Genomic DNA, 27,286 nt, shown 5'->3' on the forward strand with positions numbered 1-27,286 from the left:
GCATTCTGACTGGTCCCATCACTGTCCAATGCTCAGGATAGGAAAAGGCTACGGAGAGTTGTGAACTCATCCACCGCCATCATGGGCATCAGTCTTTACTCCATTGAGGATATCTACAAGAGGTGGTGTCTTAAGAAAGCAGCTTCTATCATCGAGGACCCGCACCACTAGGCCATGCCCTCATCTCACTGCTGCCATTGGGAAGGAGGTACAGGAGATGGAAGACGAGTCCCCAGTGGCACAAAAACAGCTTCTTCCTCTCTGCCACCAGATTTTGGGACGGACAATGAACCACAGACACGACCTCACTTTTTTCTCTTCCGTGGCACTTTTTAAAAAAAATTGGATATTTACAGAAATGTAATTTATAACAATCACTGCATCTGTAATTCACAAAAATGTTGCTGCAAAACGGCAAATTTTGTGACATGTTCATGACAATAAACCTGATCCTGACTCTGAATAGGTTAGTGGTCTTCCAGCCTATCCGCAATGTGGTACAGATGCCACAAACCCCTTTGTCCAATTGGGTGACAGGGTTCTATTGTGAACCAAAGCTTGCTTTGCATTGCTTCTTTTGTCATTTGGCACCTACCTACAGTGACGAGGATGTTATCTCCGATGGAGGTGGGTGTCATTTTACCCTGTCCCGTTTCCTTCTGAAGGACCGTTATCATGTTGTCCAGTGCAGACAGCGTCTCTTTCTGGCACTCTCCACAAATGAACTCTCGGCTGATGACCTGGGAGCAAAAGGTGGAAGCGAGAGAGGAATGAGCAAAGGGGCAAACCTCATTTCATCCACAATCTTTGTTGCACTTAGGAGATCTCCTGAGTACAGGAAGACGTTCTCGCTGGGCTATTCCCTGTCCTTTTGGGTTTGAAGCAGGAGTTGTTAGAAAAGTTAGCACAGGGATAACTGGCTTGTAGCGGCCAATGACTGCAGTCCCCCTCCCCCCAATCCCAATCGTGAACAGGGTTCAACGAGTTACCTGCACCTGGTGATGTAGGGTAGACAGGAGGAAGGGCATGGAACAATGATCTAATCGTACAGCTGATGAAGTTTAGTGGAAATCTCCATTGACAGAAGTTTAATGAAGGAAGGATGTGGAAGCTATGGAGAGAGCGCAGAAATTTACCAGAATGTTGCCTGGATTGGAAAACGAGTCTTAATAGGAAAGGATAGCAGAGCCGGGACTTTTGGAGCATAGAAGGATGAGAGGAGACTTAATAGAGGTCTACAAGATTATGAGAGGCATAGATAGGGTGGACACCCAGCATCTGTTTCCCTGGGCAGGATCAGCAAACACTAGAGGACATACATTCAAAGTTAAGGGAGGGAAGTTTAGGGGAGACATCAGGGGTAAGTTTTTTATGCAGAGAGATATGGGTGCCTGGAATGCCTTGTAGGAATGGTGGTGGAGGGTGAGAGACTCTTAGACAGGCACATGGATGAAAGAAAAATCGAGGGTTACGGGGTTTAGTTCTTTTTTTTGTGGAAGGAATATATGGGTTGGCACAACATTGAGGGCTGAAGGGCCTGTACTGTAATATTCAATGTTGTAATAAAAATTACAATTACGTGATCCCAGCAGAATTGTCATGAGGATTATAATATGGCAGCCATTCTCAACAGGATCCATATTCCACCCCCCCTCCCTCCCTCACTGGCAGCCACAGCACATTTAAGGGAGGCCACAGACTGAAATCATAAATTATTGTTTTATGCAGTCGGTAGCAGAAAAGTACAGAAGAAACTAACCCTTGACTGCTTCGCAGGGAAGGGAGCCCATAAACCTTAAGCAGAGTCCTTAGGAAGCCATAGCCAAAAAAAAATGCTTGTGAATGGCTAGAATATTGTACAGGAACACTGTGTGTCCATACTGACCATGAGGGCAATGGAAACCCGCACATGGGCAGCATCCTCCTAATCCAGCCCGCTCTGACGGATACTCTTATTAACGGTTGTGTTTGTATCGTGTTCTTTGCCGTTCACGAACAACACATAAAACATGTTGGTACTTTGTGTTTTGTGTGTGTTCATTGCACATGGTTTGTTGGCCCGAGCTGTTGGTTCTGGACACAACACAGTTGTGAGCAGAAATCTAGTCTGCAATGATAATGAATTTATTGACATGCACATCACACAATATACACCCAGATTCTTGCTCACTTCATTAAAGAAAATGACAAAATAAACTAAAAAAGTACACTGAATGAATTTAGAAAGATACAATAAGTACAAAAAAAATTATAATAAATATTCACGGTCATCCTTGGGCACAAAAGGTGACTTTTGTGGTACCAGAGCAGTCCCTGATCACTGTTACAAGGGGAGATTCAGGAACCTAATCGCTGTCGGAAAGAAACTGTTCTTGAACCTAGAGGTGCTTGACTTCAGGTTTCTGTCCCTTCGGCCCAATGATAGCAGTGAGAAAAGGTTGTGATCAGGGTGCTGGATACAGTTTGGGTTCAATGGCTGTAGTGAACTGAGATTCACTGGTGATGTGTTGAACTGATGGCTGGCTCCACCCCCATCTACCCTGGTTTCCTACCTAAACTCTGAGCCCTTCAGAAGACCACTGTAAAACCCTACCCTCAATTATAAGCTAATAAAATCGTGTGTCCTCCCTCCAGTCATGAGCTTTTATATGCGCTACAATGGCCCAAAGAGATCCTTGAGTTCCCTGGACCCACTATGCTTCCATTTCTCTTTATCGATTCTCATTTCTTGGCATGTTCACCCAGATATAGTGCAAAGCTTTGTTTTGTGTGCTATCCATGACAAGTCAAATCATACTCGAGCTAAGTTGAACCACACTATATTCCTTCTTTTGCACTTCCCACATTTAATGAGCTCACTGATGACTTTGCCATTACATTTCACAGGAAGACAGAGTGAACTCTCACCGTACACTGCGCCAGTGCTGCCGAGATCTGCTGAATATCATCCACTGTGGTGACCTTCAGAGAAGTTAGGGCCAGAGTGATGCTGCTGCGAATGTTAATCCTGTTGATGGTTTCATTGACTGACTCCCTTCCATATCTTTTGCTCCTCTCGTACTGCAGGAGAAGATTTAAAATGAGCCATTGGCTTTAGTCGAGACAAGCTAACATCAATTCATGACATAGATTAGATGTGAGTTTATTGCCATATTTAATTTAGTTTTGAGATACAGCACGGTAACAGGGGCTCCTGTTGTGGTCTCCTCTACATCAGAGAGACTGGACACAGACTGGGAGATCACTTTGGTGAACACCTCAGCTCTGTTCACTGCAATCGCAGGGATCTCCCAGTGGCCACTCACTTCAATTTCACAACCTGTCAGTCCATGGACATTCATTGCCAGACTGAGCCCACCAGCAAACATCTCTGGGGACCCTCCATCCGGATAACATTACATCGATTTTTCTGGTTTCCATTAGCATCCCAACATCCATCTCTCCCCAAGTCTCCTTTTCTAAAGCTCTAACTCTCTTCCCTTTCCCTGTCTCTTCCCCCCCCCCACACCCCCGCTCTGCTTCTACAGAGCGAAAAAAAACCCATTCAATTCTCACCTTTCCTCTCTCCTGTGTCCCATCTATTTTCACCTTTTGTCTGTACTCCTCCCCCTGCCAATTCTTCCAAGTCTTTTAAATCAGATGACTGCCTGGTTGAAGAAGGGCTCAGGGCTGAAACATCGGTAATATATCTTTACCTATGGACTCTGTGAGATCTGCTGAGTTCCTCCAGCATTTTGCTGTTTTTTTACTACAACCACAGCGTCTGCAGACATGCATGTTTCACTCTCCATGGTAACAGACCCACGCTGCCCAAATACACCCATGTCACTAATTAGCCTTCTATCCCCACAGAATGTGGGAAGAAACCAGAGCACCTGGAAGAAGCCCACGCAGACATGGGGAGAATATATAAACTGCTTACTGACAGTGCCAGATTCAAACCTGTTAAAGTACAAAGTACAGATGCACTGAAATTCCTACCTGAAGCAGCCACACAAGTACATCAGGTATAGCCACAATTGCACTTCTCGTACTACCACAAACTACCCCAATATCCCAAGACAGAAAAAGAGATAATAAATATAAAATTATGGATAAATAAATAGTCATAGCTTGAATTAGTGCAAGAAAATGTAGTCAGGTTTCAATACTTACACAGTGAAACAAAGTCTGCAGACGCTTTGAAACACAGAAATGCTGGAGGAACCCGACCGGTCTCGCAGCGTCCACAGGAGGTAAAGATAGATAATTGACGTTTCGGGCCTGAGCCCTTCCTCAAGGTATGGGCAAAAAGCAGGCAGGTGCCCAAATAAAAAGACTGGGGAGCAAAGGAGGAAAGGGTGGGGTGGGGGGTGTTGGGGGAACACATATCAACAGATAAAAAGGCAATAGTTGGATATGGAGAGGAAGACAGGCAAGGGAAGCTGAGAAATGATCGGGAGGGATGTGGTACAAACACAGAAATGCTGGATGATACATTTCCCTTTGCCTCGGCCTCAACCACATTTTTTTACATTTTCTTTTTTTTAAAAATTCAGACATACAGCAGTAACAGGCCCTTCAGCCCACGAGTCCATGCCACCCAATTGACCTACAACCCCTGTTCATTTTTGAAGGGTGGGAGGAAACCGGGGTATCCGGAGGAAACCCACGCAAACACGGGGAGAACGCACAAGCTCCTTACAGACAAAACCCGGATTCTCTTGTCACCAAGAGGACTCTTTGATGCATATTTTATTTATCTTTGAATTGTATTTTATTAACTATGAATTACATTTTCTTAACTTATCATGGTAATATCTGTTCTGTTCTACGTGATGTATGTAACGTGAGTGCACCATGGCCCAGAGAATCGTTGCTTTGTTTGGCTGTGTATGTGTACAGTAAGATGACAATAAACTGGGACTTGTAACCCTGCAAGAAGGAAGGTGGCGAGATGTAGGATCACAGAGGTGGAGAGAGGCACTTGCACAGTCCACGTATAGACCAGACAGCTGAAGGTACAAGCATCGGATATGGACGAGTCGAGCACTACCTCATTGAGCACAGTGACCAGGGCAAGGGCGTATTCCACCGTGGGCTGAGGATCTCCTTGTTTCAACAGCTCTTGTAGTTTGGTCTCGGTCTCCAGCTTCATCCAGTCGGTGAGGCTCTGAAAGCCCTCGGGGGTGCTTGTGATATTGATGACCACAGACCTGCAGAAACCAATGGGAGATTGTGGACTGAAAGCTGCATGCACTCTAAGCAAGCAGTGCTTAGAGTGAAGGGGTTAACAACGCCAAAGTATCCAGTCATTCACAATCTCCTCCACTGTCTCGGTGAGTCCAACTCAAGCACTTCATTCTTTCTTGCTAGAGGGTCCAGAGTCACATGTAGACCAGGTGGGATAAAAGTAGCAGATATATTCCTTTGAACGACACAGACTTTTATAATAATCCATACGACCATAAAATGTAGGAGTAGAAATAGGCTATTCAGCCTATCGTCTGTCCTGCCACTTAATCATAGCTGATCCATTTTCCCTCTCTGCCCCTACTAGTGACCCAGCCTCCACAACCGCTTGTGGCAAAACACTCCACAGATTTACCACACTCAGGCTGAAGAAATTCCCACACGTTTCTGTTCTTAGCAGATGCCCTTCAATCCTGAAGTTGTGTCCTCTTTCCTCGATTCCCCCGCTATGAGAAACAACCTTTCTGGAGCTACTGTTCATGCCTTTCAACATTTAAAATGTTTCAATGAGATCCCCCCCCCCACCCCCCCACCCCCGAGTACAGGCCAAGAGCTGTCAAACATGATGATTCTTCCATTTCCCAGAATCATCCCAGTGAACTTCTTTTGAACCCTCTCCAACATCAGCACATCTTTTCTTAAATGAGGAGCCTAAAACTGCTCTCCCACAATTCTCCAAGTGAGGTCTCACCAATGCCTTATAAAGCCTCAACATCACATCCCTGCTCTTGTATTCTGTTCCTCTTGAAATGAACGGCAGCATCACATTTGCTTTCTTCACCAATGTCTGAACCTGCAAGTTTACCTTCAGGATATCTTACACGATGACTCCCTGTCCCATTGCATGTGGAGATTTTCAGTTTTCTCCCCATTTTTTTTCTACCAAAGTGTATGATCATACACTTTCCGACATAGTTTCAAATGCCAGTACTTCTATTCCTGAGGCTAGAACAGTGGTTCTCAATCTTTATCTTTCCACTCACATACCCCTTTAAGTAATCTCTGTGCCATTGGTGCTCTGTGATTAGTAAGGGATGGCTTAAGGTGGGAAGTGGGTGGGAAGGGAAGGTTGAGAATCATTGTTCCAGACTCAATTGTTACTGAAATATTTTGCTTGAGAAAAATTGTCATTGGCCCATTTCCTTTGGAGTTCTGAAACCATGCACATAACAAGTCAATTAGGGACGATTAAAACAGTGGTTTTCACACTTTTTTTCCACCCACTTACCAGCTGAAGCAATCCCTTACTAATCACAGAGCACCTATGGCATAGGGATTACTTAAAGTGGTATGTGAGAGGAAAGGAAAAGGTTGAGAACCAGTGGGATAGAACCTTAAAATAAATAGAGATTTATTTAATACTTGAATTTAAATTCCTGTTTAAGATGGTGAGATCTGTTCCTCTTTGCACCTGGATCAACAGTCCAGACCCCTGGGTCTAATAACTTAACACTACCATGCTGTCTTCTCTGTGTGGGTCTCTCTTGACTGCCTGGAGGGTCTAGCCTCATAGGATCATCCATTCAGTCATGGTCTACAAGAAGCCTACTGCTCTTAACAGAAAAGGAAGGGTTAGCTGAGGAGGAGATCAGAGCTTTTCTCTTGTTGGTTAAACTTATGACAGGGAGAAGCAGCAAATAGTCAAAAATGGAGAAATATTTCTGTTCATAAAGCATGCAACTTTGACATCTGGTGTAGAGAATAAGTTGATAGGAAATCTCTGGGGGATCTTTGGATGAAGTGGAAGGGAAAAAAAAAACTGCATTTTGCTAGATCTGCTGTAATGGCAGAACTGCCACTGCTGGCAGACCCGGGAGAGAAGAGGCCCAGTGCTGCTCTGCAGGGTCAAACTGTCCGGTGCTAATGCCAACAGCTCCAAACAGGCTTTAAACGACCTGTTAAAGGAGCAGACAGTGTTTGTAAGTAAAATCCCGCAACCTCTGTACCCAAGGTGGCAGCACCTGTGCTAAGCAGCGGCCACAAGGGGTTGAAGTCTCTGGGGAGCAGTGGACTGGCATTTGGGGCCGGAACCAGAAACTGGGAGAACATTCCCCATTGAGAATGAGAAGCAGAGGAGACGATTTTGCAGGACGGTGACCAGGGCAGCAGACCAGCGAGGGGCTCGGCGGCTGCGGGCAACTTGCGGTCGGAGGACCCACATGGGCTGCTGGAGTCTGGCTCATGGGAACTGTGAATCAGTCGGAGCCAGGACTGGAGAGGGTGCTGAGGGCAAGAAGGGCTCCTAAAGGGCATTGGGCACTGAAGGCACCCTGATCACGTTGACGGTTTGGATCTGGAGCTTGAGTTGCAAATGAATCGAACAGGCATCTGTGCGGCTGCAGAGACTGTGGGAGTGCTGGAGGCAAATCCATGGACACTCAGTGACTCTCTTTTGTTTCTCTTTCTGTAAAGGGCACTGGGAAACACTAATGGTGGTTCTTTGTCTGCCCTACAGTAGGCAGAAGGCAATTTCGGACACGTTCTGTACTATTACATCACAAAAAAGGAATCGCAGTAAACTCCCACCAAATTAAACCACATCAAATAACAGAGGAGTCTATCCACACAAAAGACCAATTAAAATCATCCCACATGCAGCGAGCAAGAGCCTCCTCACCGGTTCACGGCCACGACGGAGGCCCCCAGCTGGTTCTGCACGGTGACAGCAAGGTAAGCATTGAAGCGGTTTGAACCGAAACCTGGGGGCAGTATGGCGCAGTACTCAGACCGGCTGCCTTTGTAGACGTAGAACTCATCACAGTGTCTGCCTCCGATGCCACAACGAGTAAGGATGAAGGTGTACACCAGAGGAACCCCAGCCGTCTCCCAACCTGCAGGAAGCCAGAGGAAAGCCAAGAGGCATCACTAAAGTTCCCGCCCCCCACCACCCTGCTTATGAGCAGCGTCTTAATAATGGTCTTTGCATTAATTTTGGTATCCATCTTAAAATAGATTTTAGCCATAGTTTTGGAATATAGTACCTTAATATTAGACCAGTGGTTTTCTTTCCACTCACATACCACCTTAAGTAATCCCGATGCCTTAGGTGCTCTGTGATTAGTAAGGGATTACTTAAGGTGGTATGTGAGAGGGGAAGAAAAAGTTTAAAAACCACTGTTTTAGAATGTGCTTTCATATTTTTAATTGTCTTAATATTAGCACATAATTAAAATGGTCTTTATACAGGCACTAACTTGAATATCAGTAATTCTGGAGTAGGCTTATTATTGGCAGATGCCTTAAAATGAAGGGAAAGCACGAGAGGCTGGAAAACTTGAGCAATGCACCAGATATGGGAGGAGCTCAACGGGTCAGCCAGCATTCGTGAAGGGCAAACCCTCTGCAGTAAAAGCAAGAAAGGGGCCTTTTGTGTGGGGCGTGTCTCTTAAAATGTTAACATGAGTATAGACCTTAGAAGGTGATTTGGTGGTGTACCTGCTTAATATTAATATTTTTCTCAATCATGGTATTCGCCTACTACTATATCTTAAAGTTAATATTTAGTGCGTACTTCCCATAATATTGGCAGCCAAACACTGTCTGTTGGAGGAAGCAGCATCAGTGATTAAAAGAATAGTTGATCTTTCAAGCTGAAACCCTTCATCAAGACATTTTCCTTCATTAAGCATATATATAAATTATTATTAATAAATCTTTATATTATTACTTCTAGTTCATGAATGCTTAATGTTAACATCTTCCGTGACAGTGGCAAGTGGTTTAATGGAAAGGTTTCTTCAAATCTCAATCCTCATTGACCTACCCCTTTATTTTGATACTAGTAATTCTTTTTTTAAATTGGTGTACAGGCCCTACTGGCCCATGAACACCCAAATAACCTACAACTCCTGTACATTTTGAAGGGTGGGAAGATGCTGGAGAACCCGGAGGAAACCCACAGAGGCATGGGGAGAACATACTAATACGGGTTATATTATAGTTTATATTATATATAAATGTCTTTAAAAGAGAGAGATTGTGGGGGATTAGTGGGGAATTTCAAAAGCAGGTGCAACTGGAAGAGTCCAGGATCAAGAGGCTGATAAGATCTGTCAAAGATTGGGACTGGAGCCTTGGGGATCATGTGGTTTTGCAAGCAGAGAGAGAGAGAGAGATAGAGAAAAACGTGATTCTTTGGAGAGAGAGAGAGAGAGAGAGAGAGAGAGAGACGTGATTCTTTGGAGAGAGAGAGAGAGAATTCAGTTCTGCAGTGGCTTTTGAGTCTGCAACATGACCAGCTGATAAGCTTGGTTGAAAACCCCATTTTGGAAGATGGGTTGTGAGTTCTGAGTTCAGCCTGTTGAAAAACCCTTGTGGTCCTTACAAGAGGAAATGGCTGGCTAGAGTGTTTCACCTGAAACAAGGGAAACAAGAGGAACTCATGGTGACGTGGAAGAAGTGATTATCATTTGGAAAGCCCATGATGGGGCAAGTTTCTTCGGCAAGACTCTGAAGTAACTGGTTGAAGTAATCAGTTTGTGTGCGTCCAATGAGCAGCAAATTTCTTTCTCTGAAACCAACAAGAACCTTCCTGAGCGGTAACCATTTAACTTTAAGCACCAGAAGCTGGTGAAGATTCATAAATGTTGAATTCTGTGCATAGTAAAAGAATTGCCTGATACTGGTGAACTTGGACGTGTGAGGTGAGATTGGACTGTGAAGCAAAGAACTTTCCTGAACCTATACACACATTACATACACGTGCGCTTAGAATTAGAAACGAGTTAAGTTAGGTTAAGTTAATAGTAATAAATTAAAGTTTGATCCTGTTTTTATGTTTAAAGAAAATTAAAAATAACTTTTGTTAAGTAACCATTTGTCTTGGTGAATCTCTATTGCTGCTGGGTTTTGGGGTGCTCTGGACTCGTAACAATACAAACTCCTTACAGACAGCACCAGATTCAAACCCAAGTCGCTGGTGGTGTTAATCATCATGCTCGAGAAGGTCTAGAGAAATATGCAAACACAACTCATTGATCTTTCTACATCTACAACAGGGCGCAAAAGGAAATGACCAAGATCAACCTCATTACTGAGATTTCCGTTCGAAGAATTCAAACGCTTGGAAATACTGGCCAACGTGTGGCTTACCTGTACAGGTGAAAGTGACACTGGTTGTCAAGGCACTGATGTTTTCCGTAGGAAATATCAGACAACTTCCCCCAGCTGGGAGGTGGATAGGAGGGATGTATATCGAGGCAAAGCCGACGTTCTCCATCAGTGGGTCGGTGACGTTCAGGCTGAACGTGTAACCATCGCCATCCTCCAGGACCCCATGTCTCAGTACCAGGTTCATCCCATTGCTCCCGGTGGATGTGGTGGTGTTGTTTAAGGCAAGCAACTCCCTGTTAGAGTTCTCCACTTTCCACTGTTAGGATAAACAATGCGTGAGTGAATGACTTCTCCAGAAGAAGATAAAATTCCAACTGTGACAATAGCACATTTACCTGATTTGGGTCTGTGTGATGGATTCAGAGTTAGTGGAAAGAACTGCACCAGAGTCTCAATACTGAATCATGTCACTGTGCTCCAAGTTACTGGCTACACTAAACACACATAGGTGGAAGGAGCATTGCTTCTGCAATTTGGTTCCATTAAAGTTGACTCAACTGAGCCAATTTCAGTTCACATTTACTGAATTAAATGTTATTGTCATACACTTAAGTACAATTTAATGAAATTCCTGCAGTTTCCCCATTAACTCTGGATTGAACAATTGTTCTTCAGTGCTTACAGCCCAAACAACTGACTTACTGAAGAGATTGGCAGGTGATAATTGTGTCACTGTTACGGAGTTCTAACAGGGAATTGTTCCTCTTACCACATATTGAGGACTGCCTTCACAGTTGTTGCAACTTCCAGACAGGTAGACATAGGAACTTTTGCTCACTCCATAGACAGCTTGGGCTTTGCAGGAGACGCACTCCAGTGAGACCAGCGGAGAGTTGCCGCCCTTCACGGAAATCTGGAGTCCGAGGGAGGGAGGAGGGAGTCAAGCAAATGTTTTGAATTAGCTTCCAAAGAATGGGTCAGTTTTTCATAAAACTGAGGGAAGTCCCCACACATAACCGCAGCACGGTGAGCGCAACGCACGGTCTGTATGGTGTTTGTATGCTCTTCCCCATGTCTGCATGCTCTGGTTTCCTCCCACCCTTCAAAACATACTAGGGGTTGTAGGTTAATTGGGGTATTTGGGCAACATGGGGTCGTGGGTTGAAAGGGCCCGTTAAAGTGCTGGATGTCTAAATCTAAAGCCTGGTTGTCAAGTGGTCTTTCTGATGTACTCTGTCAGTGGGAGTGAATGGGGAAGTGTGGAGAATAAGGCTGGATCAATGTAAATTTGATGCTGGTGTGGACTTTCTGAGTCTGTTTCCGCATTGTTGGAACCGATGACAATCTGAGAGGCCATCAGCTCCTTGTTAAATGGTGGCAAAAATCTTCAAAGGCAGGCAGCATCTGTGGAAGGAGAAGCAGTCTACATTTCAAGCCTGAGACCCTTCATCAGGACTTTTGGACCCCAAACTCTGTTTCTCTCTATACAGATGCTGTCTGGTTTAATTTAGTTTAGACATACAGCACAGTAACAGGCCATTTTGGCCCACGAGTCCTTGTCGCCCAATTTACACCCCATTAACCTACAGCCCCAGGTACATTTCGATGTTGGGAAAAACCAGAACCAGGGGCCATAGTTTAAGGATAAGGGGGAATTTCTTTAGGACTGAGATGAGGAAAAATTACTTCTCTCAGAGAGTTGTAAATGTATGGAATTCTTTGCCACAGTAAGTAGTTGAGGCCAGTTCCCTGTCAATATTTAAGTGTAGGTTAGATTTGGCCCTTGTGGCCAAGGGGATTAGGGGGTATGGGGAGAAGGCAGGAACCGGGTACTGATCAACCATGATCATAATGAATGGCGGTGTAGGCTTGAAGGGCCAAATGGCCGAATCCTACACCTATTTTCTACGAATGGTGGTACAAACTCCTTACAGACAGTGAGGGATTTGAACCCAGGATCCAATCGCTGGCGTTGTAAAGATGTTGTGCTAACCGCTACGCCAACCGGGCTGACCCATATGCTGTTTTCCCTGCATTTTCTGAACATGGTGCTGATTGTGGAACAGGTATTGCTCAGGGCACTTGTCCATCAAGGCCATAACACCATGCAATCCACTCGAGCCAGGTTTTGATCCTGTCTTATTCTCCCCCATTTCCCTTTCACTCCCTCCAACTTCTACCACTCACCTACAGAGGACATTAGTAAAACCACTTGATTTGTAGATGAGAGAGGAAACCAGAGACCCCAGAGTAATTTTACTCACTAACTTGGGCACATTATTGATTGTTTTCTCTCTGTATTGCACGGTTGATTTGTTTACATTTCTTGTTTATACATGTACGTTGAGTACAGTTTTTTTTGCACTGCCAAGAAGTGGTAATTCTGCCTGGCCCACAGGAAAAAAGAACCTAAGAATTATATGTGATGAAATGTACGTACTCTGACAATAAATCTGAAATCGCTCTCGATTGCAGGGAGAATGTGCAAACTCTACACGGACAGTCCAAGGTCAGGATTGTGTTCCTCAAAATGATGAGGCAGGACCTCCACCACCAATTGTCCATATTCCATCTCATTATAAGCATTTCTTCTCCAACCGATGTCAGGCATTTAGTGACAGTGCTCACAAGAACATGGAAACTTAATGACTACACTGGCATTGTATTGGAAGAAAATATCTTGACTCATACAGCAAAGAGGGAGCCTCGACTTACAAGCTGCTTGACAGATTGAGGTTCCCGGTTGGGTCTGCTAACATTCAGGCGACAGGTGTAGCTTGTGTTGCGTTGAAGGCTCTCCCTCTGGATCGTGAAAATGGCTCCGCTCCCAGATATCCCACAGCCAGAGGGTCCCTGAAGAAGGAGATTGGTTTAATTAAGCCAGTTGCCATTCACGAGTACGTGGCACCGAGAATATCGCACGCTCTACAACTTGGTTTGGGACGGTTCGCCATTGACGCATGGTCACCCAGTCACGACTTCACTCATGCACTGTTGCTCCGAATATATGGGTCATCATGCAGTGGTGAATCTGATTTCACAGCGGATATCGCCACTGGGTCCAGTCAGTGCCGAAATAACTAAGACGGAGGGGTAGGATACACTTGTAACCCAGTACCACTCACCTGAATGGAGTCTCTGACTTGGTCAACACGGTTGCTCTCAAGCTGCCAACCTTCAACTACACGTGTGGATATGTTTATCAAGGCATCAAAAAATTTCAACCTGAACATCACGTGGCGGTGAGCGGGAGGTTTGAGCTAGTGGAGTTGTTCTAGTGAACCGGTGCGGACTTGAAAGGCCGACATGGCCTGTTTCCGCTCCGTAAATGGTAATATGGTTATATGGTTATATGGATGGAACAGGAGAAGAAATAATGAAAGTTTATTGTCATACACATAAATACAGTGTACATATGCACTGAAATTCTTGCCTGCTCCAGCTAGCTGTAGTTATATTCAACATAACAATAAAAAAAAATAACTTACTGTAAGGGGATTAAATATTTAGTCATTCATAGAACAGGAAAGGGTTGTTATTTGTCTTAGTTAATATTAATATTTTTATCAATTTATAACATTTTGTTTTAAATGAATTTTTATCTTTTAAATGATAAACCTTTGGTAGCAGATATTCTGGACTTTTGGATGCCACTCCTAAGTAATACCTCAACTGGTAGTGACAAAAATGAGTCTATCGTCATATACCATAAGACATAGGAGCAGAAATAGGCTATTCTGCCCATCGGGTCTGCCCAGCCATTCAATAATGAGCTGATCCATTCTTCCACTCAGTGCAACTGCCCAGCCTTCTCCACATAACCTTCAGTGCCCTGGTTAATCAACACCCTCTACTGTAAATACACTCAATGACCTGGCGTCCACAACTGCCTGTGGCAACTAATTTCACATATTTATTGCCCTCTGGCTAAAGAAATTCCTTTGCATCTCTTGTTCTAAGTGCGTGCCCTTCAATCCAGAAATTGTGCCTTTTTGTTCTAAAAATGTACACTGCAGTTGACTCTCCCACCATGGGAAACTATCCCATTTAACCACGCCTTTCAACATTCAAATTGTTTTTTAAAAATTAAAAAAAATAAGAAAATGTAAGTAAAAGTTTTGTTTTCTTTACACCTTACATAATATTCATATTTTTATGTAGTCGGTAGGAGAGAAGTATGGAAGAAACCAAAAGTTGACTCCTTCATGGGGAAGGGGGACCCATAAACTTTGTTTATGTGTCCTAAGGGGGCCATCGCCAAAACGAAGGTTGAGAATGGCTTGTTTAAATCACTGATCATGCCCGAGTCCACAGACAGCACCAAAATAACTGAGATGAAGGTGTAGGTCACACAGTGAGTTGGCAAAGTGTACATGTACAGTACCTCTCACAGTACACCACACCACATTTGTGTACCATTTCTACTCATATGCACGGGAAGTGTGGTGGCTGCCTATATAATAAAAACACAGAAAAGCTGGAGGAACTCAGCAGATCTTGTAGCGTCCATCAAGGTACAGTCGAACCTTGATTTTACGCGCCCTGATTTAACGCGAATTCAGATATAATGCAATGAGTCATTGGTCTCGGGCATCAGCCTCCCGGCAGGAGTGGGGAACAGAGGACTCCTGGCAGGATGGGGGACCTCGGGCAAAATGCAAGTACAGTGAAACCTCGATTTAGCGCAACCCCGCTTTTTTTGTGAGGAGATCTTATGGACCCCAGTGATCATGTTAATAATAGGGTTTCTTTCACAATATAAGCAGGAAGCAGCAGACGCCTGATTAAAAAGGCTGGGGAGGGAGGAAAGAGTCAGGGAGCACGGGCCAACAGACAAAAGACACCTGCCTGCTTTTTACTCATACCTTGAAGATGGGCTCAGGCCCGAAATGTCAGTTACTCGTTCTTACCCCTATGAACAATGCGAGACCTGCCAGGTTCTTCCGGCATTTCTGTGTTTGTACCATCATCACAGTGTCTGCAGACTTCCGTGTCTTACTACTGTCTATGTCATCCCACGAGGGGTGCAGTTGTGACCACTCAAAGAAGCAGCAGGACTACAAGATGTGTCAGGCAGATCAAGCATAGGGGTGAGGGCAAATGCAGGCATCTGGGGCATTGGAATCCTGATCAACAAAATCGTAGACAATCTTTGAGAGATACAGTACAGGTACACGATCCTTTATCCGGGACCCTTGGGGGGGACAGTGTGTTCCGATTTTTGGATTTTTCCGGATTTCAGAAAGCCCACCCGAATTGTGCTGCCGTATCCACCCCCACCCCCTTCCAGTCGCCTGGCCGTCTCCCCCAAATGCGGTCCCTCTGCCACTTCTCCCAACCGCCAGTCCCTCGGCCACCCAGACGTCTCCCCCGACTGCTGGTCCCCTGTCCACCTCCCCCAACTGCCGGACCCTCAGCCGCCTCTCCCGACTGCCGGTCCCCACTTGCCGGATTTTGGAGCCTTCTGGATAAAGGATCGTGTACCTGTACAGAATCAAGCCCTTGAGCACATGCTGATCAGCCCCATTGACAAAATTCCATTTTATCCTTCCCATATTTTCATCATCTTCCCCAATGCCCCTCCAGATTTATTTATACAGCATGGTAATGGGCCCATGCCACCCAAATATGTGTTTGAAGGGTGGGAGGAAGCCAGAGCACTCGGAAGAAACACACGCAGATACGGGTAGAATGTACAAAGTCCTTAAAGACAGTGTGGGATTCGAAACCCTGGTCCCAATTGTTGGTGCTGTAACAATGCTGCACCTAACCGGGAGCTTGAACAGATTCTATTGCTCACCGACATCCCAAGGAGAATATTCAGTGGCCCATTAACCTACCAACTTGCACGTCTTTAGGGATGGGGAGGAAACCCACGGGTTCACTCAGGGTTGGCGGGGGGGAATTGAAGCTAGGTCTCTCAGACTGCAAGACAGAAGCTCTATCCGCTGCACCACTGTTGACCTACAGCTCCAATGCCCGCGATTTTTTGGGAAAGAATATATTAAGACATCGCCTTACCAGACACGGGTATGAACACAGCCACTTGTATTCAAGAGGTGTTTGTTCCTCAGGAGGCTGGTCTGGGTCATAAGACCTAGTGCCGTCCATCACAAGGTCCTGCATGGTTGACCAGGACCTGAATGTTCCACCTTCTATTATTGGGACCAGTGGGCTGGGAATGACATTCACAATGGATTGTACAGTCTTCACGAACAAGGTCCCCTCAAAGGAAATGGAAAACAGTACACAGTAACGGCCAACAGCCAGTGAAAGATTGGGCAACTGCAGCCGGGGTCTCTTTAGGTCCACATTATTTGGTTTTACGTCATTTCCTTCTTGTAAGGAGTTGCAGCTTGCAGCCTTGTATATCTCCCACCGGTAACCCACTTGATATTCTGTGCACCCTCTGAGGTCGACATTCGCTTCCAGGTTGTTCCTCTGGGACCTCCTCATGGTATCACTGAGAATCATCCCCACCTTGGGTGTGTTACATCTCAGCACCAGAATGATCACTGTAGTTTGCACCACGTAGGAGCTGACATAGTTGGATGCATTAACCTCCACCAAATAAACCCCTGGTTGCAAATAGAAGTGGGACAGAACTGATGTGTTTGAACGATTTTGGGACCCATCCCCAAAATTCCACTCAAAAGTGGCTTGTGTCAAACTGGGCATAATGGAGATACTCAAGAGCACTGACTCATTGGCTACATTGATAGGAGGTGACGCGATGAGCCTCGCAGCCAAGATCACATTCTGCACCAGGATCAGGGCTGAAACGTTCTTGCTCGACACATTGTTGTACGCCGTCAGCTGGACGCTGAGGTGGCCTTGCCCCTTTGGCACGTAAGAAACATTCTGCCCCACAATAAGATCGGAGTGGTCTCCTAGCGTAAAGTACCAGAGGTATGAGACCCGATGGCCACTGGACACGGTGGCCCTGAAGGTTTTGGCGATCCCGGCTGGGACGGCTGGCTCCTCGCAATTCACAAGGCTCAAACCCTCCACGGGTTCCATCACCAGGATCTCAACATTGGCATGGCTGCAGCTGACTCTGTTGTGCGCTGTAGCAGTTACTTGGTATGTTCCAAGGCATGTGAAGAGGTAGGTGTATTCTGTGGTGTTGTGGAGGATGGTGAAAGTATTATTGATTACCAGCTGGAAGGTGACATCAGTCCCAGAGGAGATCAACACAGTGAAGAGTACAGTTTGGCCGGGGGCAACTGCCAGGCTGGAGACCAAGAGTTGTAGCCCTTGTATTTCATCTTGGATGGTGATGTTCTGCAAGACCATCTCCCAGCTCACATCATTGGAACCGTTTAACCTAATGGGATACACCCCGGCAAAGGGGAATGATGCATTTATTAACTGTGCACTCTCTTGTTCCTTGGCCCAAGGCAGTGTCCACAGCCAGGAGACATTGGTCCCTCTCGCTGCAAGCCCCTGGAAGGTGACCACGGTATTGGTGGCTGCATAGCTCTGAGCCAGGATGTCCACTCCACCCACCGGCTCCTGGACATGGAGCAGCAGGGTTGCGCGGCCGGAGCTCAGCCTGTTGGCTGCCGTGACGTTAACCAGCTTGACCCCTGGGCTCTGGTAGCTGTGTTGAATGGAAGGCAGGTGAGTGGAAACCACGGTATTGGTGTCCAGGGCCCAGCTGTAGACCACATCCGTTCCACTGTCCAGGCAAGCGACGATGGTGGTTGTTGCATTGACCTCCACTGGCTCAGGAGATGCCCTCAGTGCGACAATACCAATGGGCTCCAGTACCAGCACCAACTCACTGACATTGAGGGTTCCCAGCAGGTTAGTGGCATGCAGCACTATCTCATAGTTTCCTGCTTCCTCAAAGAATGCATAGGAAGATGTGTCATTGGTGTGGAAGAAGAGAGTTTCACCCTTCCAAATCTTCCAGTCATAGGAGATTTCGGTCCCAGAGTGAGTGATGGCTTGGAACCAGAGGGTCTGGTTGGAGAGCAGGCAGCAGTTCTGGGCCAGGTCTCCGAGTACCATGGCTAGGCCCTCGATTTCCTCCAAGACGTGAACCTGGACAGCGGCCAGCACCGAGTTCACGCCGTTCTCCGCCAGGACGGTGACGTTGTACATCCCTGGTCCGGTGAAGGCATGGCTCACCATGCTGGGGCCTTGGAGGGTCCGGCAGCTGGAGCAGAAGGTCCAGGAGTAGCGGTCAGAGTCGCCGGCCTGCAGGGTGGCATGGAAGAGGATGGTGGCATTGACAGGGGCCACGCCAGTGCTGGCCTGCAGCTCTAGCCCCTGCAGCGGCGCTTTCACCTGGACCACCAGCTCCACTGACCGCATGCTCACCACGTTCTGGCCTTCTAGCCGGACCACAAAGTTGCCAGCGGTGTGGAAGGGGCGGCTGACGTTGGCCCCGGTCCCGTTGCCACCGTCACCGAAGTCCCAGGTGTAGTCCACTCCATCCCCGTCGCCGGTGGCCGTGAAGGTATAAACCTGGTCCAGCGCCAAGTTGTCCGCGGTGCCTCCGTGCAACTGGATGTTCAGCTGTGTGACTGGGGCTTGTACCTCCACCCACACAGTGCCGCAGGACGAAGACACGTTGTTGAACACGGTGACATTGACCCAGTGCAGCCCCGAGCTCGCAAACGTGACGTTTGCCTCCCTCCCCCGAAACTGCTGCTCTATCCCGGCGCCAAAATCCCACAGGTAGGTGTACTGACTTTTGGGGAGAACCTCTGCAGTAAATATCCCTTCTTCGCCCAGCTGGATGAAGCTGCTGGTGGGAGTGACAATGACCTTGCTAATTGCAGGCTGCACACACACGTTGGAGTAATAGTTGACCTTGTTGACATTACTGGACACCACCAAGTAGAGAGGAAAGTCCCCGCTGCTGGTGTAATTGTGGCTGATGAAAGGCTTTCCCCTGATCGTCTCATTGGGTGAGCCGTCTCCAAAGTCCCAGAAGTACTCATAGTTGGCAGAGTCTCCTGGCGTGTAAGCTGTGAAATTCATCTCCAGTAGCTCCTGAACGCACCCCGATGGGTTGATCCTGCACACTTGCAGCACAAAGACTTTGACCACCCGTGAGGCATTGGCGGAGCCCAGCAGGTTGGAAGCAGTCACTGTCACCGTGTAGTTGCCCACTGCCGAATAGGTGTGGTTCATCACTGAGGAGCTGGTCTCCATGCGTGGGGTCCCATCCCCCATGTCGAACGTCCACCGGACACCAGTCCCCGTTCTCACCCAGGCTTTGATTATGGTTGGGGCAGACAGTTCGGTGGGGCTGTTGTCTGAGAGGTCCACCTCGGATATCACCTCCAGCACCTCCACCATGCAGCGGGCATTGACATTGTTGATGTTGTTGCTGGCCCACACACTGACCTGAAATCTCCCGGCCCTCGAGAAGGTGTGCACGACCTTCTGCAGAGTCCCAGTCAACTGGCTGGAATTATCTCCGAAGCTCCAGCTGTATGTGACACCCAGCACGGATGGCAGGATTTTGGCTTCAAACTCCGCTCTGCTGCCAGCAGCAATGACATTACTACTCATGTTGATGGTGACGTTGCCCAGGCGTCTGTACACTCTCAGTGGAAACAGCTGGCTGAGGTTATCATATTTATCCCATGCTGATACTGAAAGGTTGTACTCGCCTAGGAAGAGCAGACAAAACAGTTTTTTAATTGATCATTATGTTAAATGGTCCCACTCTTTTTCCCAGGCTGGGGAAATCTAAAACAATCCAACAACCGCAGGATCTGTGCCCAAGACGGTGGCACTCGTGCTTGGCAACAGTCTTGAATGGTTGCGGACTCCGGGGAGGCAGCAGACTGGTGCAAGACACCAGAAACGGGTAGAACACCCCCCCCACCCCCCGCTAAGGAGATGACCCTACAGAGCAGCAGACCAGCGAGGGACCCCACAGGCTGTGGCCGATGCAGTCGGGGGACCCAGACGGGCCGCTGGAGCCTGGCTCGTGGGAACCATGCATTGGAACCGGGAGGCAAGGGAGCGCTGAGGGCAAGAAGGGCTCTCGAAGAGTCTTGGGCACTGAAGACTTCCTCGTTGTATCAAGGTTTGGGTCTAGGCTCAGGTTACCTGTGGTTTGAACTGAACTGGAGTCTTGTCTGGCTACAGAGATGGCGGGAGTGCTGGAGGCAAATCCACAGACACTCAGTGTCTCAGAAGGGACTCCCTTTTGCTTTTCTCTCTTACTGTAAGGGGTGCTGGGCAACACTAATGGTGACTTCATCTGCCTTAAGGCAGGCAGAAGACAATTTTGTGTAATGCTACATGTTCTGTACTCTTACATGACAAGAAAGGAATATTGAGCGCATAGATTCATGATAATTAGTTTATTGTCATGTATAATGTTCACATGCATCAACATTTTTACTTGCTCTACCCAAACAGGTACCTTGTAAAACAAACCATATTTGGCAAATTCAACAGTAAACGCTCACAAGGATATTCCCAGGACTGGAGGGAGCGAGTTACAAGGAAAGGCTGGATACTTTTCTCTCGAGAGCAGAGAAGGATGCAGGGCCTTACAAAATGGAATTTGAGTTGAAAATGGAAAGATTTAAAAGGTTCCCAGAGGGCACCTATTTCATTCAAAGGGTAGAGGGCTTACGCAGGAGTTCAATTAGGGTAACAGTTACCCCCCCCAGCAAATAAAAAAATGCCAATATCTATGACCGACAGCTGAGTGTGGACTGTACCTGAGTGTTGGTACATGTGAGTTACATTGTGTTGCAGCACAGCTTGCTTGACTGGCAGGTGATGATCGGACAGACTGAGGTTATGGGGGGTGTTGAACTGTTGCACCACATCACTGGTCCCATCACCAAAGCACCACCTGCAAAGCAACAGCAACACTTGGTACAAACCTGTCCACTTGTTGAGTGCACTGCAAAGATTGCTGGGACTGGAAAATTGCTGTAATGAGAAAAGATCAGATATGCCGGGGTTGTTTTCTTTGAAACAGAAGAGGCGTTTTAATTGACGTGTACAAAATGATCCTCAGCTGAGACAGAGTGAGTTGAAAGGACCCATTTCCCTGAGCAGAGAGGTGTGAATAGGAGGACTAGAGATGACCACCCTCATCTACACATTAATAACTCTGTAGTGGAGAGCACCAAGTTCTTTGGAGTCCACTCAACTAGTGACCTCTCCTGAACACGCATCCCCTCACTTGTCAGGAAGGAGCAACAGCAACTGCACTTCCTGAGTAGACTGGGGGGGGGGGGGGGGGGGCGAGGCTTCCAGCCACTGTCATGCCAACCTTCTACAGGAGCTCCACTGAGAGCATCCTGGCCGGCTACATCACCGTGTGGTACGGTTGCTGTAGAGCAGTGGTTTTCAAACGGTCCCCCTCAACTCACATTCCACCTTCAGCAATGATGCCATAAATGCTCAGTAAGGTATTGCTGAAGGTGGGATGTGAGTGGGAAGGGAAGGTTGATCTAGACCCCAATTGTTACTGAAATATTTTGCTTTGGAGTTCTGAAACCGTGCACATAACGAGTCAATTAGGGATGATTAAAACAGCAGTTTTCAAACTTTTTCTTTCCACCATAAGCAACCCCTTATTAATCACAGAACACCCACGGCTTAGGGATTACATAAAATGGAATGTGAGTTTACAAGGTGAAGTTTGAAAACCACTGCTGTGGAGCATTGGAGTGGACATCAATCCACAGGACCATGAGAGTGGCAGAGAGGATCACTGTGGTCTCCCTCCTCACTCCCAATCAACGTAATCTACCGGGATTGTCATCTGAAGAGGGCGCGCAAAATCATTAAGGACCCCGTCCACCCCGATATGCTGGGTGTGGAGGCTGTTATGTGAGGAGTACAGGTGCGCCATACTGCTCAGAGTGGGAGCCGAAGTCCAGGAAGCAGAGGAAATGTGGGAGAGCCACAATGGAAGAGACAACATGCCTGCAGAAGTCAGTAGTGAAGGTGTTAAATTGAAGAATTCTCTTGTATTCAGAAACCAGCATCAATGGAGTTGTCAATGAACTGGAGAAGAGTTGAGGAGTAAGAGCAGAGAACGTGTGGAATAGGGACCATTCATTTATAGAAAGCAAAAATGAAGTTCTGCCAGGAAGACGAGAGTGGGGTGGGTGGGAAGTGGTTTGGTCTTCATTACAGAAAGAGGGTGCTTTAAGACCATCCTGACAGGGGGACAGAGGTGAGTAAATACTGGACGTCCATTAGATTGGAAGCTGAAAACATGGTGGCACTTAGGTCTAGTTACCCTTGAGCATGAAGCTCAAAAAGGTAATGGACGCACCCCAGGACATCATAGGCAAAACCCTCCTGTCACAGTCGCATGCTTACCTGCGTCAGGAGCACTGATGGTTGCCGCTGGTGATGTAGTTGAGGCCATGCATGGGATTGTGGAATGGGAAGCTGTGTACACTGTGATGGATCATGGACACAGGAGGAGGAAATTGAAACCCGATGAAACGGTCAGGGCATTTTGGTTGGGTGATGTTTTGTGGGAATTGTTGTGGCTGAGAAGAATAAACAGGGTCGACTTCATTTTGTACTGAAGGACAAGTGAGTGTGCTCTTTTGATTGTGTGCATACTGGGTAAATTATAGCTGCTAAACTCCCAACCATTGAGAACACCTACAGGGAACACTGCCGTCAGAGAGCAGCAACAATCATCAAGAATCCACACCACCCAGCACACGCTCTGTTCTCGCTGCTGCCATCAGGAAAGGGGTGCAGGTGCCACAGGACTCGTACCACCAGGTTCAGGAACAGGTGCTCTCCCTCCACCATCAGACTCCTCAATGACAAACTCAATGAGAGACTCGTTTAAGGATTCTTACTCGTGCACTTTATTTTTTTAAATCTCTGTAGTTTGTTTACATTTCTTTATTTGATTACCTGTGTGGGTTGAGTCAGTTTTAAATTTTGCAATGCCAATAAGTGGTAATTCTGCCTCGCCCACAGGAAAGAGAACCTCAGGGTTGTATGTGATCACATGTACGTACTCTGGCAACAAATCTGAAATCTGTGCAGGTGCAGGAGTGGGTGGGTTTATTGTAAATGCCAGTGGATCATTTGTCTACTGAGATGGAGACAGGGAAATCCCAAAAGGCCCCAGTGGATTTGAGAACAAGATGGAACTTAGTGGTGTTGTTGAAACTGGAAGCAGCTCTGATGCAGTCGCCAGTGTAAGGGGGGGGGAAGAGTTGGAGAGCGGTACCAGAGAAGGTGACTCACTGACCCGATAGGTTTGTTGGAAGGCTCATCTACCAGTTACCTGAATGTAGCATTAACAGCTGCATCTACTTTCACCCCAGCAATAAATGTGTGTGGGACACCTTGCTCCAGAACGACTGGGACACCGGAAACATTGAACTCTGCCAGCGGGTTCCTCCTTTCCACGGTAACGTCGTAAACGATGCTTTGGTTGCTCAAATGATTGGATGCAGTCAGCTGCAACATTGAAACACAAAAACAGCGACTACCTTAGCCGTAAGTGGCAGCTCCTTCATCGCAAACTTCCGTAACAGCACGCCACATTCCTCCTGGACAGCCTTAAACCCACTGGCATGAATATTGAGTTTTAGGTAGCCACCCACCTCATTCCAGCTCCACTGTTTCCATCTCTCCTTTACCTTTCCCCTGTTCTCTCCCAGTGGTCTCTTCCCCTCTCCTGCCGCCTTATATCCAGTACTTATCACCCTTTGGGTCCTCCCCAGCCCCTCTCCTTTTTTTCCCCTTTATATCTTCCTCCCCTCCTGGTCCCCACAAGGGTCCCAACCTGAGACAATGACTATTTCTATTCATGGATGCTCTCCCACCCATTCATTACCTCCAGCATCTCTTTGCTTGCTCAACATTACTATTAATTGAATTGTTCATTGTCAAGATGCTGGGAAAAGTTTTGTTCTGTGTGCTATCCATCCAATCCAGTACAGCAGTAAGTTCAATTTATAAACCAAAAATGCAGGGTGTTGTGTTACATTGTCAAAGAGTAGTGTTATCAGGACCAAGTGCAGGGCAAAGAGCAAAATAAAGTTAAATGGTGCAAGGACATCATCTGTCTCCACCAGAATACAGACCGGTGGTGTGCTGCACATAATGGCCAAGTGAGTGGACTCAGCTTCGATTCTGACCTCTGGTGCTGTGTGGAGTATGCACAATGTTCTCTGTGACAACTCAGAGTGGTTCCCCTCCACATCCCAAGCAAATTGCCCCTAAAATGTAGGCGAGCGGTGGAATCTCAGGGGAATGTTTGGAGAATAAAATGAAATTAGTGTAGGAGCCAAGCAATGGGCAGTGTGGACTCAGTGATTCAGTGGGCCTGTTTCCATGCTGTCTGATTTGTGATCTGTGAACAGGACAAGAAAAATTTACAGAGAGCTGTGAACTCAGCCAACACCACTATGGGAATCAGTCTTCACTCCATCGAGAACATCTACAAGAGGCGGTGTCTTAAGAAAGCAGCCTCTATCCTCAAGGACCCCCACCACCCAGGCCGTGCCCTCTTCATGCTGTTACTATTGGGAAGGAGGTACAGGAGCCTGAGGATGAACACCCAACAGTACAGAAACAGCTTTGTCATTGTATTTCTGAATAGACAATGAGCCACAGACATCAGCTCACTCTCTCTTACTCTTGAACTAATTTATCTTTTAAATAAAATTTATAGCGATATTTTCACTGCAATCCTGCCACAGAAACAATAAATTTCATGACATGTTCACGACAATGGAGTCTGAACCTGGAGTCTGATTCTGATCATGCTTTGACCTAAAAATTCAAAACTGACTCCCAAATCAGATCAATCAGTTCCATCTGCTAAATGTACTCACCGAGAGCTTATAAATGGCTTCTGTTCGATAGATGACTTTGTACACTTGATTGTAATATGTGAAGGAGGGCTTGTCATCCACAGTCCACTTAAACGTGATATTTGTACCAGCATGGACTCTCGCTGTATAGGTCTACAGACAAAGACAGTGTTAACAAGGGAAAACAGGCACTGTGCCAACCAGTTACAGAGCTGACTGTTGAAAAGCAAGGAATAAATTTAGTTCCAAACACACCTGTGACTTATTGCAGTCAATTCAAGCACTCTATCTCAATGGAGAATCAATTCCACAAAGTTCCACATCACAAGTTGTGAAATTAGACTGGAGGTTCAATCGACATGCTCAAAATTCTGCAAGGTTTTCGAATTGGGAATAAAGAGAACTCTCGCTGGTAGGGGGCTAGTTATTAGTTGAAGTTCAAGTTTATTATCAACTAATTGGACACGTACAACTCGATGCACACATAAAACACATCCGCTGTACATAATGATCACATGAATAAATATTGCTCATCAGTTTCACAGCCTGCAGGAGGAAGCTATTCCCTAGCCTGGCAGTTCTGATTTTGATGTTCCTGTACCACCTCCTTGATGGTAGTGGGTAAACATTGTCTATAGAGAAAAAGGGATCCTCTCAGCTGTTTTTATGGTTCTCTGTATAGACCCAGTCTAATGTTTTGCAGCCACTACATCACACAGTGATGCTCAGTTGTGCTCCAGTAAAATGCTCTCAAGATGGGGCCGGTGATGTTGCGACCAATGAGAAGTTATTTTATGATACAGCAAGTCATTACGATCTGAGCTGAGGGATGGATTCACCAGTAATCTTCACAATAGAACTGAATAAGCATTTAAAAAAAAAGTAAATGTGGCTGGATGTGAACAAAAAGACAGAGAACACCAATGACTGGACAAATGGCCTCCTTTCATATGATTCTTTGACACCACTGCTGTGCTACTCCCCGTATAAGGGCGCACGATTAGCGTGGCAGTTTGTGCAATATTGTTACAGCATTAACGACCTGGGTTCAAATCCTACACTGTTTACAAGATGCTTGTACGTTGTCCCCGTTGGTTTCTTCCAGATGGTCCAGTTTCCTGCCATCCTTCAAAATGTACAAGGGTTGTAGGTTAATTGGGTGGCATGGGCTCATGGGCCGAAAGGGCCTGTGACCATGCTGTATGTCTAAATATTAAAAAATGCAAATAAAAAAAAAATTCCCTCTATATATGGTCCAACCAGTTCCCAGGTCAGCAACTGCATTTTACATGGATTAATTATGGGGAGATTTTCTGCATTCATCAAGGAGAGAGTTTTGATTTTGGAAATCGGTGTAAAAATGGCAATTTTGATCCAATCCCCTCAGGTAAAAAAATTCAATACTGATGAGAAACATAAGGACTCAATAGATATCACCCACTTTGCAATGCCAACGTTAAAAAATGTTCTTATAATGAAAGTACAAAAGATTATCCAGCTTGATAGAACTCAGAATGAATGGGGCAAAACACTAAAGTCTGTGGATGCTATGATTATGGTAAAAATACAGAAATGCTGGAGGAACTCAGACGGTCTCGCAGTGTCCAGAGGAGGTAAAGATAACCGACGATGGGAGCCTGAGCCCTTCTTCAAGAGCTTCATACCTTAAAGAAAGCCTCAGGCCTGAACCATCAGTTATTTATCTTTACCTCCTCTGGACGCTGCGAGATCTGTTGAGTTCCTAAGCATTTCTGTGTATTTACTCAGAATGAAGGGATCTCAAGTCTTTCACTAACCACTATCGAGATGGTTCAGCCCAAAGAACTGATTTATTCAGTCATGAGGGATTTTCCCCACACTGGGGCATTATCAGGAGCCAAGCAATGGGCAGAGACATTCCATTGTTCCTTCAATAATTTGGAATTCAAATCATTAAGTCAGGAAATCCTAATCCCAAAACTGGATGTGCACAAATCCAAGCACATTGAACCCCAACAGAGAATGGGATATGGCTCTCTGGAAGAGCTTCCTGCTTATGTCCGCAGAACCGAGAGGCCCAGGTAACCCGTTCAAAGCGGGAAATCTGAAAGAGAAACAGAAAATTCTGGAAACTCTCAGCAGGCCAAGTGGGAGGAGAAACAGAGCTAGTGTTTCAGTTCAAAGACACAACTAAGGGTGGATAACATTTGAGAGAATGAGATCAC

The 27,286-nt window shown here is 46.3% G+C and overlaps 1 protein-coding gene across 2 annotated transcripts in view; it reads right to left on the reverse strand.

The window, feature by feature from the left end:
• The window catches only part of pkd1a (polycystic kidney disease 1a), a 196,815-nt gene that overhangs the window by 82,580 nt on the left and 86,949 nt on the right, over window positions 1-27,286 (reverse strand). For both annotated transcript variants that reach the window (XM_069906488.1, XM_069906486.1), the window contains exons 13-23: window positions 25,104-25,235; window positions 23,546-23,721; window positions 20,985-21,121; window positions 16,306-19,916; window positions 13,000-13,137; window positions 11,054-11,197; window positions 10,324-10,600; window positions 7,850-8,063; window positions 5,036-5,195; window positions 2,908-3,060; window positions 596-740 (exon numbers count right to left, since the gene is read on the reverse strand). In XM_069906488.1, the coding sequence (XP_069762589.1) occupies window positions 596-740; window positions 2,908-3,060; window positions 5,036-5,195; window positions 7,850-8,063; window positions 10,324-10,600; window positions 11,054-11,197; window positions 13,000-13,137; window positions 16,306-19,916; window positions 20,985-21,121; window positions 23,546-23,721; window positions 25,104-25,235 (5,287 nt within the window). The remainder of the gene's footprint in view (window positions 1-595; window positions 741-2,907; window positions 3,061-5,035; window positions 5,196-7,849; window positions 8,064-10,323; window positions 10,601-11,053; window positions 11,198-12,999; window positions 13,138-16,305; window positions 19,917-20,984; window positions 21,122-23,545; window positions 23,722-25,103; window positions 25,236-27,286) is intronic.

This window comes from Narcine bancroftii, chromosome 12, assembly GCF_036971445.1.
Source record: "Narcine bancroftii isolate sNarBan1 chromosome 12, sNarBan1.hap1, whole genome shotgun sequence".
In the NCBI taxonomy this organism is placed as follows: Eukaryota; Metazoa; Chordata; class Chondrichthyes; order Torpediniformes; family Narcinidae; genus Narcine; species Narcine bancroftii.